The sequence below is a fragment of the Malania oleifera genome, chromosome 3 (assembly GCF_029873635.1).
Source record: "Malania oleifera isolate guangnan ecotype guangnan chromosome 3, ASM2987363v1, whole genome shotgun sequence".
Taxonomy (NCBI): Eukaryota; Viridiplantae; Streptophyta; class Magnoliopsida; order Santalales; family Ximeniaceae; genus Malania; species Malania oleifera.
In genome coordinates this window covers 45,815,639-45,830,223 of record NC_080419.1, presented here as the reverse complement: position 1 = coordinate 45,830,223, position 14,585 = coordinate 45,815,639, and the positions used below count along the sequence as shown (strand labels likewise).

At 35.9% G+C, this 14,585-nt stretch overlaps 1 protein-coding gene across 1 annotated transcript; it reads left to right on the top strand.

Annotated features, from left to right (window-relative positions):
- Positions 1–544: 544 nt before the first annotated feature.
- Positions 545–8,278, top strand: LOC131151776 (uncharacterized). Its single transcript, XM_058103182.1, has 5 exons — positions 545–731; positions 828–948; positions 1,264–1,510; positions 7,558–7,683; positions 7,813–8,278. Exons 1-5 carry the CDS (start codon positions 613–615, stop codon positions 7,932–7,934), a joined length of 735 nt encoding a protein of 244 aa, XP_057959165.1. The 5' UTR covers positions 545–612; the 3' UTR covers positions 7,935–8,278.
- Positions 8,279–14,585: the final 6,307 nt, after the last annotated feature.

Here is a 14,585-nt window from a genome sequence, read left to right as displayed (position 1 = left end):
ACTATTTGTAAAAAAAATGAAAATTATATTTTATGATTTTTAGTTATTTTGACAACTTGTTACCAAAAATGTTAATATCTAGAATAGTTCTTTCAATTAAATCATTCATTTTATACACCTTTAAATTATAATAATAAAAAAAGACCATATGAATTTAAATAAATTTAAAATAAAAAGATACTTAAATTTCAAAACTTATAGTAAAACTAATTACAAATATTTTTATTAATTTTTTAATTGCCATGTCTAGCAAAATTTTTATTGCAAAGTAAATTTAGAAAATAGAATAATTAAGTAAAATAATCATAATAATTTTATTTTAATTATAATTTTTTAAAATATGTATTATTTTGTAATTTTATTATTTTAATAATATTATTTGATTTAAAGATGAAATGAGTTATTTATTTATTTTAATTTTATAAATATTAACCAAATTATTAATTTTTTATTTTTAAATTTTATTGTAATTTTTATTCTTATAATTTTTGACAATAATAGCAAACTACCCCTAAATAAATAATACTTCGGCGCCAAAAACCGTGAAAAAAATCCAAATTCCACTCTTAAAGGAAATCCGTCCATTTTCCGGTCCAGAGAGCGGGAAAAAAAATGGAAAAGAGTTCAGCGTCGAAGCGTAAAATTGCAGACATGGAGTCGAAGCAACCTTCAATCAGAGTATTGGGGCAGCGGTCTATCCCTACATCATTCATCCTCGGTTCTTCCAATCGGTATAGAAACCGCAATTTGATTATTTCTCTTAAACCCTTCCCCTCCATTGATGCCGATTTATTGATGTTTAATTCTTACTGGCTGCACTGAATCAGTTCTAAAGACTCTAGAGGAAGCGTACCCATCGAAGCTCCCAACAAGAACTTGCGCCTGTCGCTCTCTGATTTCCTCGAGCGAAAGCTGCACAGATCTCCTGCGCTACCCAAAACAGTTCAGGTATTTTACATCACCTTCTGTTTGGTTGCCGAGATACTGGGGAAAAGGAAAATCATAGAAAATATGCATTGTTTTCTGTAATGTGCTAACAACTGTGAAAGCTTTGGATTTCATGATTCCTCAGCGATAAGACTTTGAATGTTCACAGGTTTATTATAAAAAAATTTATTTTTCTTTGCATCTTGTGGGAAGCCAAATAGTTCTTCGATATATATTCTTTTCTTTTATATCCATACAAGCTATTAGTATAAACGTATTCTTATCTTATGTGAACCACAATTTATGGTCTAAAGTAAAAGAGCATGATCCTGACAGGGGAAGCAGAGACCATTCTTGTCGCCAGTAGGTTGTGGGGATGTTAGTGGATCTAGTGAAGGACAGAATAAGGTCAGGAAAAGAGGCAGGGAACTGGTGGATTGCGTTATTGATAATCTGGTTTTTGAACAGTTCAAGCATAGTAGGAAAGAGAGAGAAGATTGTAGAGTTTCATGTGGTGTCAATGAAGTTGGAAGCAATAGCACAGACGATATGCAAGAGTCAAGAAAAAGAACCCCATTTGAAGGTTTGTCATCCACTTCAATAAGCCAATGCAAGTTGTTTTTATGCTCTATTTTGCTTCTGGTTGTTACTTACCTCAGGAAACATTTGTAGAACTATTTTCTTTAAAATATGCTCTAGTCGCTCTCTCCATATTTTGGATTAAGGAGCAAGTTGCAAGTGTCATTGACCCAAAACAATCTACAATTAGTGTGGGGTGCCGACATGGTGCAAAGCTTACCTTGTATCAGGGTTCGTCCTTGTTGTGAAATTTGAGATTGTTCCACCTAACTTTACTACAGTTTACTATTGTACAGGTAAATAGAGAGTGAATAATTATGCAAAATTACACCAGGTAAATTCTCAGGGAAGTGGGGGTCACAACGGACCGCTTAAATCCCTATTTCCTAGACAGAATTTTCCTTAAACATGTAATTAACACAATATATTACTACAATTATACCTGACAAAAGTTAACTACTGAATAGATGAAAAGAAGAACACCAGAATTTAACGAGGTTCGGCTAATTGTGCCTACGTTCTCGGACACTATCAACTAATATTCTTCTATTGTGGAAATATTACAAAATGAGAGAGAGAAGAGAGAATGTGCCTAAGAGAGAAGTAGGCAAATTTGTGGATGAGATTACAAATGGAGGTGATGGGTTTATATAGGTTTAGAAAAAATACTATTACAACAACCCATCACCTACCATTGAAAAACAAGCCCACCATTGAAGACTTCAATGGCAATGGTAGGCTTCTAGAATGAGCCATAATTCAACAGTCCTGATTGTGACTAGAAAGCTTTGAGAGCATTCATAATGTGAAACTTATAAGAGATTGTGATGAAATATAGTGGGTTGTAGAACGGTTGGAGTATTTTGTTCCTCTATGGTCTTATAAAATGTATTATGGTCTTATAAAATGTGAATTTTAAGCAAACTTTGACTAGGCTCAGATCTATCTAATATTTCCAAAGCACTTAGACTATCAAACTTTGCTGCAAAGGAATTTTCAAGAAATATGTAACCATGCTTTGAGATATTATTTAGCCAAAAACTAGTTTTAATTTAGAATTAGAGCACAACTAGGGCTTTTTTTTGGAGAATTTTAAGGGGGGAAACTAATAAATCTATTACATACTAGCTGCATGTTGAAGAGAAAACTAAAATTAATGTGTGATGATAAATGGCTAAATGATTACTCTTGAGTTGATTATATTACACCAGACCAGTTATAGTTGCAATGTATTCTGCACAAGTCTGCTAATCTTCCATTTTCTTGATTCCTCACCCTTTCCTCACATCTTTGAAAAATATCTTGTCCTTTTTTATGATTGTAGATACATAATTGAAAACCTTGAGGCTTGAGAAGTTCTTGAGGGTGTTGGTTTTTAGTCCCACATCGGCGGGAAGGTCATTTTAAGCCGTTTTTTTATTTTTTTATTTTTTTTATGGTATATAAGGAGCTTCCCTCACCATTTGAAAAGATACCTCTCCCATTTTGTAAAGTTACAAATATTATTTGTACTCTAGGGTATTTCTACTTACTATTGGTAATTTGAAATTTTCTCAAGTTGTAAATTTCTAGAAATAGTGGATTGATTGTCGGCGCCTGAGGACGAAGTTAATTCTTTACTGAACCTCGTAAATTCTTGTGTTCTTTATTGTCATCTTTGATTATTAGTTTCTGCACTGCTTTAGTTTGATTATATATTAAATAGCAAATTGGCAATAGTTGTAGTATTGGGGTTTGACACAAGTGGGGTGCTCGGCAGTATAATTGGTATAAGAGTTAGGTTGAATAGTATCAATACGAAGGTGTTTCTCTATTAGGATCTTTGATTCTATTTTTTTATGCCTAAAAAGACATTGTCTAAGCTAGTGCTCAGAGACCATTGCGGTTCAGTCACTCCTTGAAGGTTGGCCTAGTTAAAGTGGAATTTCATAGGATATAAAGAATAGACACGGTTGGGATAAGTGCGGTACTATTCATCCTAGGTCTTCTGTTTTGTTGGTTTTCTATTGGATATATAGCTTTGGAAGATAGTAGAAGGAAACAGTAACAGAAACATTGACAATAAGGGGATGTCCTCTGAGTCGTAAAACCGGGAAGGTGGAGTAAATCTTAAGGGAGACCTGCTAAAGATGAATGCGCCTTTTGTCATCAGAAAGGACATTGGAAGAAAAATTGCTCTAAATTGTAGCAAAAGAATAAGGGTAACACACCTTCTAAGGCCTATATAGCCTAGCGTGATGGACGTGAGTTAGATTTTTCTCTTATTGAAACATCTTCGACACATTATTGTGGTGAGTGAATTTTGGAATTTGATTGTTCCTATCACATGTGTCCCAATAGGGATGTTTTTTAATTTTTAAAATTGGATGGTGGGGTTGTTTTTATGTGAAATGATAATACCTGTAAAACTACTGGAATAGGTTCAATGCAATTGAAATGTCAAGATGGAACTGTCAAAAGGTTGTTTTTATGGGAAATGATAATACCTGTAAAATTATTGGAATAGGTTCAATACAATTGAAATGTCAAGATGAAACTATCAAAACCTTGATTGATGTTAGATATATTCCAAGCCTAAAGAAAAATCCGATCTTAATGGGTGCCTTAGAATCTAAGGGGTTCACTATTATTTTGAAAGATGGAACCTTAAAGGTTAAATCAGGTGTGCTTGTGGTGATGAAAGGCACAAGGAAAAATAACTTGTATTATTTTCAAGGTAGTACAATTATTGGCTCAGCAGCTATTGTTTTTGAGAAAGATGCAAGGTTTAGATACAATTAGGTTATGACATTTGTGATTGGCACATGCGGCTGAAAAATCTTTGCGACAAATGGTTAAGCAAGGTTTATTGAAGGGTGCAAAGGTATATAAGCTTGAGTTTTGTGAACATTGTATTCTAAGAAAACAGGCAAAAGTGAAATTTGACATTACAACCCACCTGACTGAAGGTATTTTAGACTATATCCACACAGATGTATGGGGGCCTACCAAAATTGCTTCATTGGGTGGTATGCATTATTTTGTCACTTTTGTTAATGATTTTTCCAGAAGAGTTTGAGTGTCTGCTATAAAGAATAAAAATGAAGTGTGATATTTTCCTTAAGCGAAGAAAATTGGTTGAAACTCAAACCGGCAGAAAGATTAAACAGCTCAGATCAAATAATGATGGTGAATGCACGAGTGATCCGTTTGTGAAGGTATGTTAAGATGAAGGTATTACTTAACAGTTTATAGTTAGAAATATATCACAACAGAATGGGGTGGCGGAGTGCATGAATTGGGCTTTGCTAGAGAAAGTTCGATGTATGTTGTCTAATGTTGGGTTGGACAAAAGGTTTTGGGCTTAGGCTGTAAGATATGCATGTCATCTCATCAATCGTCTATCGTCATCTGTAATTGGGGGAAAAACATCCTATGAGGTATGTTCTGGAAAACTGCTAATGATTATGATTCTTTATATATATTTGGTATTGTTACTTATTATCATGCTAAAAAATTTAAGTTAGATCCAAGAGCCAAGAAAGCAACATTCTTGAAGATTAGTGCAGGAGTCAAAGGATACCGTCTTTGGTGTCTAGAGACGAAAAGAATGATTCCAAGTAAAAATGTAACTTTTAATGAACTTGCGAAAATAAAGAAAATAGTATGTAAAGAGACATCAGTTAAAGAAAATACTAGTGATACTCGACAACAGGTGGAGGTTGAGACAATTTTGGGAGACCCAGTGAGAAATGAGGCTACACAATGTAACTCTCTAGTTATTATGGAAAACAATGTACAAGAAGAGGAGATTTCAATTCAAGAATCTCTATAGCAACAAGAATTAATTGCTTCTCAAAGGCCAAAAAGAGAAATTCGAAAACCTACTCAGTATGCTGACATGGTGGCCTATGCACTTCTAGTTGTATATGATAACGTTCTTTATACTTTCAATGACACAGTAAGGAACTTTGAATCAGACAAATGAAAAATAGCGATGAATGAAGAAATGCAGTCTCTTCATAAGAATTAGACTTGGGAGCTAGCCTAGTTGCCCAAAGGTAAGAAAGCAATTGGTTGCAAATGGATTTATGTAAAGAAAGAAGGATTTTCATATGCAAATAATGTTTGCTTCAAAGTTAGATTGGTAGTTGAGGGCTACACACAGAAGGAAGGTAATGATTATAATGAGGTATTTTCTCTAGTTGTTAAACATTCTTTCATTCAAATTTTGTTGGCTTTGGTAGCACAATTTGATCTTGAACTTGTTAAGCTCGATGTAAAAACTGCATTTTTACATGGTGATTTGGAAGAGGAAATCTATATAACTCAGCTAGATGGATTTAAGGTTGTTGGAAAATAAAATTGGATATGCAAATTGGGAAAATTGTTGTATGGTTTAAAACAGTCTCCAAGATAGTGGTACAAATGATTTCATCAGTTTATGATTGGTCACAAGTACATTAGAAATAAACATGATCATTGTGTTTATTTTCGCTGACTACAAAATGGATTTTTTGTATATTTACTCTTTATGTTGATGATATGTTGAAATCTTCAAAGAATAGGAAAGAAATCAACAAATTGAAAGTTCAGTTAAATCAAGAGTTCGAGATGAAAGATCTTGGTAAAGCAAAGAAGATACTTAGCGTAGAGACATGTAGAGACAGAGTGAGGGAGAGTTATTTTGACTCAGAAACAGTATTTGATGTATGCAACGGTTTGTACAAGACCTGATATTTTACAAGTTATTAGTATGGTAAGCAGGTATATGCATGATCTGAGTAAAGGATATTGGCAAACTGTGAAATGAATTTTACGATACATTATGAATACTATTGGTATTGGTATAGTATTTAAGAAAAATAATACTATTGATCAACATGTTGAATATGTGGATTCTAATTTTGCAGAGATCTGGATAAACGTCGATCAACTACTTGATATGTATTTACATTTCCTATTGGTCTAGTGAGTTGGAAGTCTACCTTACAATCTAATATTGCTTTGTCTACGATAGAAGTAGAGTACATGGCAACTTCAGAGGCCGTAAAGGAAGCAATTTGGTTGCAAGGTTTACTTGAAAATTTGGGAGTTGTTTAGAAGTACATTATTGTGTTCTGTGATAGCTAGAGTATTATTCATTTGGCAAAGAACCAAATCTACCATGCACGAATGAAGCACGTCGATATTCTATTTCACTTTACGTGGGATATAATTGATGAAGGCAAAATACTTCAAAAGATTGCTATAGCTGAGAATCCCACAGATATGTTCACCAAGGTTGTGACAACAATCAAGTTCAAACATTATTTGGACTTAATCAATATCCTGCCAGTCTGAATACTTTTGGAAAACATCGATGATGTGGAATTTCAAAGAATGTTTTTGACTGAAAAATTTGTTGAATTTATCATCAATGTGATAATTTGAGGGTTTTTGGGAAGGTTTTTTTAAGCCTTTTGTTTGAGGGTATATAAGGAGCTTCCCTCACCATTTGTAAAGATACCTCTCATTTTTGTAGAGTTACAAATAGTATTTGTACTTTATGGTATTTCTAATTGCTGTAGGTAATTTGAAATTTGTCAAAGTTGTAATTTTCTCGAAATAGTAGATTGATCGTCAGTGCTTGAGGACGTAGGTAATTCTTTACTGAATCTCGTAAATTCTTATGTTGTTCTTTATTGCTGTCTTTGATTATTAGTTTTTGCATTTCTTTAGTTTGGTTATATATTCAATAGCAAATTAGTAATAGTTGTAATATTAGTGTTTGGTACAAGTGGGGTGCTTGGCACAACAGAGGGGGCTTGCAGTGCCATGTGATTTTTAGAGCTATCTTAGCAATGGTTAGAATCCTTGTGAGAATATTAGAAATCAGGTTATGGTGGGGTCTGTAAATCAGCTAGTTTATAGAATGCCAACTCCAATTTCCAAAAAAGACATGCCACCACATTCCCGTTTTTCTTGTGGTTAGGTTTTCCACAAGTCCTTCCTTAGGCTTGTCAAATACATTATTATGATTTTTATACTTTATCTGTGCTCAGCTGAACTTCTACTTATTTGAATTATTAGGAGGGGATGAGAAGTGCGCTGCTCGAAAGCAGTTGGTAGTTCTTGGAGATGATCCAAAACCCAAGCATAAAATTTGTGAAGATAGATTTGCTGGCAAAACGAAACCAAAATCTCTATATAATCACTGTAAGTATGCTATTGACAAACAAGGAGCTAGCAATTAAAGGCTAATTTTCCAACTGTATTTTTTTGTTACTTTGATCTCCAAGCTGTGCATGTCACAAAAAAATGTGGTTCTTGTTTCAATGCTAACAGATGCAAATGGAGGTGGTTGGTGGGACTGCAATATGGAAGGTATTGACAGTGAAGAAGTTGGCTGCAGTGAAGTATGGGAAGGGATGGGCAGCATAACATTAGGAGGACTGGAGTGGCATTGATTCAGATGACATTCGACAGTTTGCTGAAAAACCAACACTTGGTCTTTTGAGGGTTGTTTGGTTAATATATTTATAATGCAAAGGAAAACTTGGTTAAATGCTAAACATTTGAGGCATCTGAGCTCTGATGGGTGGCATATGTATTTTGGCGAATGTCAACGAATGAAGTTCAGAAACGTTTGGAACTCTTAGGTCATTGCCAGGCTATCACAGTGCCCCTGCAACTAATTCTATTGTTATTTATTTTGTATGCATATGTGCGAAAGGTGGTGTTTGTGTTTGTGTTTTTGTTTCTAATACACATTCAGCTAGTAATTGAATTGAAAGGACAGGATGACTGCTAATGTTGAAATTTGTTGAGGGTTGAACTATCAACAACTTTAAAACTGTGGCAATTACATGGGGTGCATTTTGACCTGCAAATCCGCCGAAGGTTAAACACTCGATCCAACTTCATAATGAGTGCTGGCAATCTGATTTCATTATAGGTGGTAGCAGAGATGTTTGCTAAAAGGGGTTTTTTTATTATTTATTTATTTATTTTTTTGGGTTCTCTGGTTGGAAAGGTTCCTTTTGATGACTGGAATCTGGAAACATCATTCATAATTTTACATGTTATAGAAAGTCTTGTAGAGTCATGGATTATATTGAGCTTATATGAACTATACAAAATTTAAAATTCAAAGTTTGAATTTTATGATTCCAAGCACAGCATTCCCAAAACGTGAACGAAGATGAAAGAAATCTTTGGTTGGATTTGAAAAAGAAAAATTAAAAACAGAGATCCTTAATTAAAAAGAAATTTGTGTTAGGATCGAAGGAGCCCATGGATAGGTTTGATATATATGGATGAATACCAATTTGACTCAAAAGTTTAAGCCTATTGGGTCTTGAGTCCAATCATGTATATAAGCACTTATCATCCATTTTAATTTTTCAATGTGAGATAAATTCACAAGTGGAATTTTCAATAATCTCTCCCTCATTTGTGAGTTCTAATTGTGCCCCCTTGAACGAGAATCGTCTCTTCTAGGAGTAAGCCCAATTCTCTAACAGTTGCTCAAGTGGATCTTACCACTGGCACCTTACGTGCGGCGGATTGCATTCCATGTGCCTTCGAATTAATCCTGCCTTTCACGTCTTGACCTTATTCGGATCCATCCAGAACCTAGATGATCCTTATTGGCCTTGGCCACACACTTGGTCCTCCAACTGTTAGCACGCCAGGAGAATTAGCTTCATGTCTCGACTTTTTACGATATCGCTCACCCAAAGTTACGAATCGTCAGCTCTGATACCACTTGTTAGGACCGTAGGAGGTCATGGGTGAGCTTAATATACATGGATGAACACCAACTTGACCCAAAAGCTTAAGTCTATTGGATTTTGGGCCCAACCATGTATATAAACATCCATCATCCACTATAATTTTTCAATGTGGGATAAACTCAAAAGTGGAATTCTCAACATTTTGTTTGAGATAAATTGGAGGGAATATATATATATATATATATATATATATATATATATATATATATATGTATGTATGTATTTGCTTCAATATGAAGCAAGAATAGGATATATTTTCATCCTATGGCGATAGCACAAAGGGGGAAAAATCTTATTACTTCATTGAATTAAGGATCATTTGAAGAAATTTATGGTATCAAAGGTGCCATCATTGACTTTCAAAGTAATCTCAACAATGATTCTTATTGTAGGAGTTTGAATAATCAAATTATAAGTAATAAGCTAGTTCAAATATCATCATCATAGGCATGTGGTAGTAAGTGAATAGTGGGGGACCACAAGGTGAATAGTGGGGTGGGACAGGCGGACTCTTCCGTCCATCACTCTATTACCATGTAAGTCCATAAGATAACGAGCTTGTGACATATAACATTACTCTTATGTTGTATGACTTATTTGGGGTGTCCATCTTCATGGGCAAAGTCTAGGATGATCCAAATCCTTGTGTTAAGCTTTTCACCCTGATAGGCGACATATCACAGCCCATAGGCATTTTTAGGTGTTAGGTAAGAATACTAGGGTTGCAAATGAGTCGAGTTGAGTTTTAACTTGTTTAGACTTGGCTTAATAGAGAAAATCTCGATTAAACTCAAGCTCGGCTTGGTTTGAGCTTAAAAAGTTAGGCTCGAGCTCGACTCATCTACAGGCTTGGACTCAGGCTAAGGTTAGCTTTGCACTTTTTTTTTTTTTTATTTGTTTGATTCTTTAAACTCTGTATAGATACAACATGCAGCTTGCTGAACTTGGTCCTTGGGCCTTGGCCTTCGGATTAGACTGACCAAGTTACAGTAATCACTCAATTCACTTCAAACTTTTTTTGACACTACTAACAAACCAATTATTAAGGCTCTTAACAAGTCTAATTTGAGCTTAATAAATGAGTCCAATCAAGCCTATAATCAAACTGCTCACGATATGAGCTAGGCTTGTTCATTAAATGAAATTAAAAATTAGGCTTGAGAATTGCTTATTTAGATAATCCGAACGTGCTCTTACTAAGTTAAACTCTCAAGCTGCTTATGAGTGGTTTAGTTTATTTGCAGCCTTATAACTAGAACCTGCAACTCTAATTTGCTGAGATTTTCTATGCTTTTTAACTTACTGTTTCAATACTATTTTTAGGCTCTACTCTATGATTTTGGTGATAAGTTTCATATGGTTTCGACTTTCAACTCTCCTTGCTTACTAGAGTTGTAGGATTGATAAAAGTAGGATTTGGGTATTTGAAAAAATAGATTTTTCACATTTGGCTCTTGGGTGACTATTAAAAGGGTAATTCTTCTTGATGGACTTAGTTGCAAAGACAGTCAAAACTAAGTGATTATATATATATATATATATATATTGCCGAATGTCATAATTTTTTATTAGATTCTTTTCCTGTGATGTTGGCTTCACAATGCAAATTGTTGGTTGAGTCTAGTATGCAGGTCTGTTTCTTAGAATCCCAAGATATGGCTGCTCCAACAAAGACAAAAAAATCCATCTGCTCGTGGATGTATGATCATCTCAATTCGTCACCCAACCAACATCAACGACGCCCATATCTTTTAATTAAAATTAGTTGATAAAATTTTCTTAGCATTTTACATATTCTAAATCTACCAAATATCAGCATATTATCAACATACAAAAGGGTTATCACAACTATGTTATTAGTGAACTTTCTATGTAACCTTTACTTCGTTCTTGAATTCTAAATCCATTAGACTATTTTATTAATTTTTTTACGCCTTTGTTTTGAGCTTGTTTTGAATCATATATAGACCTAACTAATTTTTATACACTTTATGTTCTTGTCTAGGCATGCCAGAACCTTCAAACTTTTTGCATGTGTCTCTTCATCAAAATCTCTACTTAAAAATGTTATTTTAACATACATTTGATGAATAATAAAATTACAAATTGAAGCCAATGCAATCAAGACTGCAATAGTAGAAATTCTAGCAATATGAATATAGTTGTCAAAAAACAATTAGTGCTTCTTTTTGTGTGAACCCCATTAGCTACTAACTTTGCTAATCACTTGTTCCATTTACCTTCATTTTATTTTTAAATTCTAATTTACTAAGTACTATTTTAGATTCAAGAGGTAAATCTACATGTAAGCATCATCAGTGAGTATGGAATTCATTTCATTGGCACCGACCTGTTTCTAAGATGTTAAATTTACATATTTCATATTTTTTTCAAAAGTTTGTGAATTAAATTCAAAATAAAACTGCAATCGAGTAAACAAAGGATCTTTTGCACCTTCAACTAAAAATTGGACATTTTGGACCAATTTTTTTTTTCCTATTTTTATTCTTTTACTTCTTCTAAGTGCAAAAAAAAAATTCCTTTTTGTCATATGGCTCTTTCAATGATTTCTTTCCTATGTTGGCCTCACTAGAATAACTAATTCTAGGTACTGAGTTCAATATAATTTCATAAAAAAATTGCTTCTTTAGATTCCAATTGTATGATTTCTATTGATTCATTAGGTTCAATCTATAACCAAAAAAATCTATAGACCTTAATATGATTAGCATAACCTAGAAATATACATTCAATTGCTTTTGCCCCTAACTTTAATCTTAAGTTTGTAGTCCAACCATGACTTTATAAATTGATACTTTCTAGTTTATGCTTTGTTTAGACTAATCCTAAATGTGTTAGGATGTGTGGCTCGTATGGGTATCAGCAGCCGCACCACCCAGCAGAAAATGTTGAACTGGAGATGGACGGCCACCAAATCTGCCCACCTCTTGTGACTTTGCAGCAGCCTTTGTTTGACTTCTTCCCCCTCACCTTGTGTATATATGTAATGTATGTGTGTGTGGATGGAGTAGTAAATTGCAACAGTGTGTGTGGTGAGTTGCAAAAGTGAAATTGTGTGGTGCTGTGTTGTGAGGTGCAGAGTGCAGAGAGTTGTGTGTGCAGAGGGTTGTGTGCGAGGAAGAGTGAATCCTTGTGAGAGTGAGAGAGGAGTTGAGGGCAGTAGCCTCCTCCTTCTCTTTGTGTAAATCTCCCCGTAATTTCAGTGGATTTGAGCTCTCCCGTGGACGTAGGTCACATGGACTGAACCACGTAAATCTGGTCTCATTTTTGGTTGCTAAAATTTTGCTTGTATGATTGTTGCTCGATTGATCATTTCCCAACAAATGGTATCAGAGCGAGGTTGGAGCAAAATCGTTGGATCGAAGCAAAATTCCCAGATTTGAGCCTCTGCCTAGTAGCTCAAAACTCGATTTTGAGACCACTACAACATTCCTCTCGTCAAGACGAAGCGAACGGCAGTAACCACAGCTCAAACGGAGCTAGGAAGAAGACACACGCGCTCCCACGTGCCACCGGCGGAAGGACCGCGTTGCCACACGCACGCGCTCTCACGCGCCAGAACCTGATCGGGAAGTAGGTTCACGCGCGCCCACGCGCCGACGAACATCCGGCGCACATTCAAAGGTGGACGACGCTGAAGTCAGCGGCCATGTAACGCTGAGTCAACGCCGCGTCAGCAAGTGTCAGGCCGAGTCAGCACGCCACGTCAGCGCTGAGTCGGCTGCACAGGCAGCAGCCATGTCAGCGAGGGCCAGTGCCACATCAGCAGCTGGGCCCAGTCCACGTCAATAAGGGACCGCACAAGAGGTGGGCCCCAGCCCACGTCAGTAGGTGGGGACCACGCGCCACGTCAGCAGACGGCGTCAGTAATGGTGTTGGTGGCCGTTAACGCCGTTACGAATATTCCGTTAACGGATGAAAATTCTGTTAAAGTTAACAGATAGTTGACTTTTCTTGTCCGATTTGACCTAAAGTTTGACCGGGCTTTTCGGAGCCATTTTGGGTCAGTTTTTCGAGCAACTTGAACCATTTCTAAGGTTTTTAGCCGTTCCGGAGCCATTGGCGGTGTCTGTTTATTGAGATTCGGAGTAGAATGGTAAGTATTGGCACTTCAAAGTTTGAGGTGGAGAAGTTCGATGGGTGGAACAACTTCAGTTTATGGCAGAGCACGGTGAAGGACATTTTGGTTCAACAAGGCTTGATCAAGCCGTTGATCAGGAAGAAGCCAGATAATTTCAAAGATGATGATTGGACCGAATTAGAGATGAAGACGGTCAGCACAATCCGATTATGTTTGGCAAATGAAGTTAAGTATTCGGTGTTAGACGAAACCTCACCAATGGAGCTCTGGAAGAAATTGGAGCAAAGGTATATGGCGAAATCCCTTACCAATAAATTGTTTCTGAAGAAGAAATTGTATCAACTTCGAATGAACGAGGGAAGCAGCCTTTTTGATCACATAAATGATTATAACAAGATTTTGACACAGTTGTTGAGCCTCAGAGTAAAGATTGATAAAGAAGATAAGGCAATTCTACTTTTGTCGTCTCTACCAGCTTCATTTGATAGACTAGTAACTGTATTACTCATGGGGAAGGAAACCTTGAAGTTAGATGATGTGATGGCATCACTTCAAGATTCTGAGACGTTAAGAAAGCCGATTGTGACGTCTCATGAGCAAGCTTTGGTAGCTAACAGTGAGAGACAAGGAAGAAGCAAAGATCGAAAGTTCGGAGGTAAGCAATGGCGTTCAAAATCAAGAGGACGAGATACGAGCGAAGTTGTATGTTACTGGTGTGATAAAAAGGGGCACTTCAAGAGGGACTATGAAGATAGAAAACGATACGAAGAAGAAAAGAAGATACAAGACGGTATCAATGTATCAGAGAATGTCTCGTGGTATGCCAATGATGAGGCCCTTGTATCGGTGAGTAGCTCACAACAACAAATCAGTCGAAGAAATGTGCAGTGTCGATACTACAAAAGGCACGGCCATATGAAGAGAGAGTGCCAAAAATTGATGAAGAAGAACATGAATGCTCATGGCAGTCCAAACGATGATGGATGGATTTTGGACTTTGGGAGTTCAGTTCATGTCTGTTTTAAGAGAGAATTTTTCCATTCTTTCAAATAATTTCACCGTACGGTATCACTCAGTGATGGGTCTTCATGCAATGTCAGAGGGATCGGATCTGTGAAGCTGAAGACGCCTATTGGAGCAGTCCGTATTTTGGATGATGTAAGTTTCGTACCAATGATGTGAAGAAATTTGATCTCCCTTAGTTGGTTGGATTCTAAGGG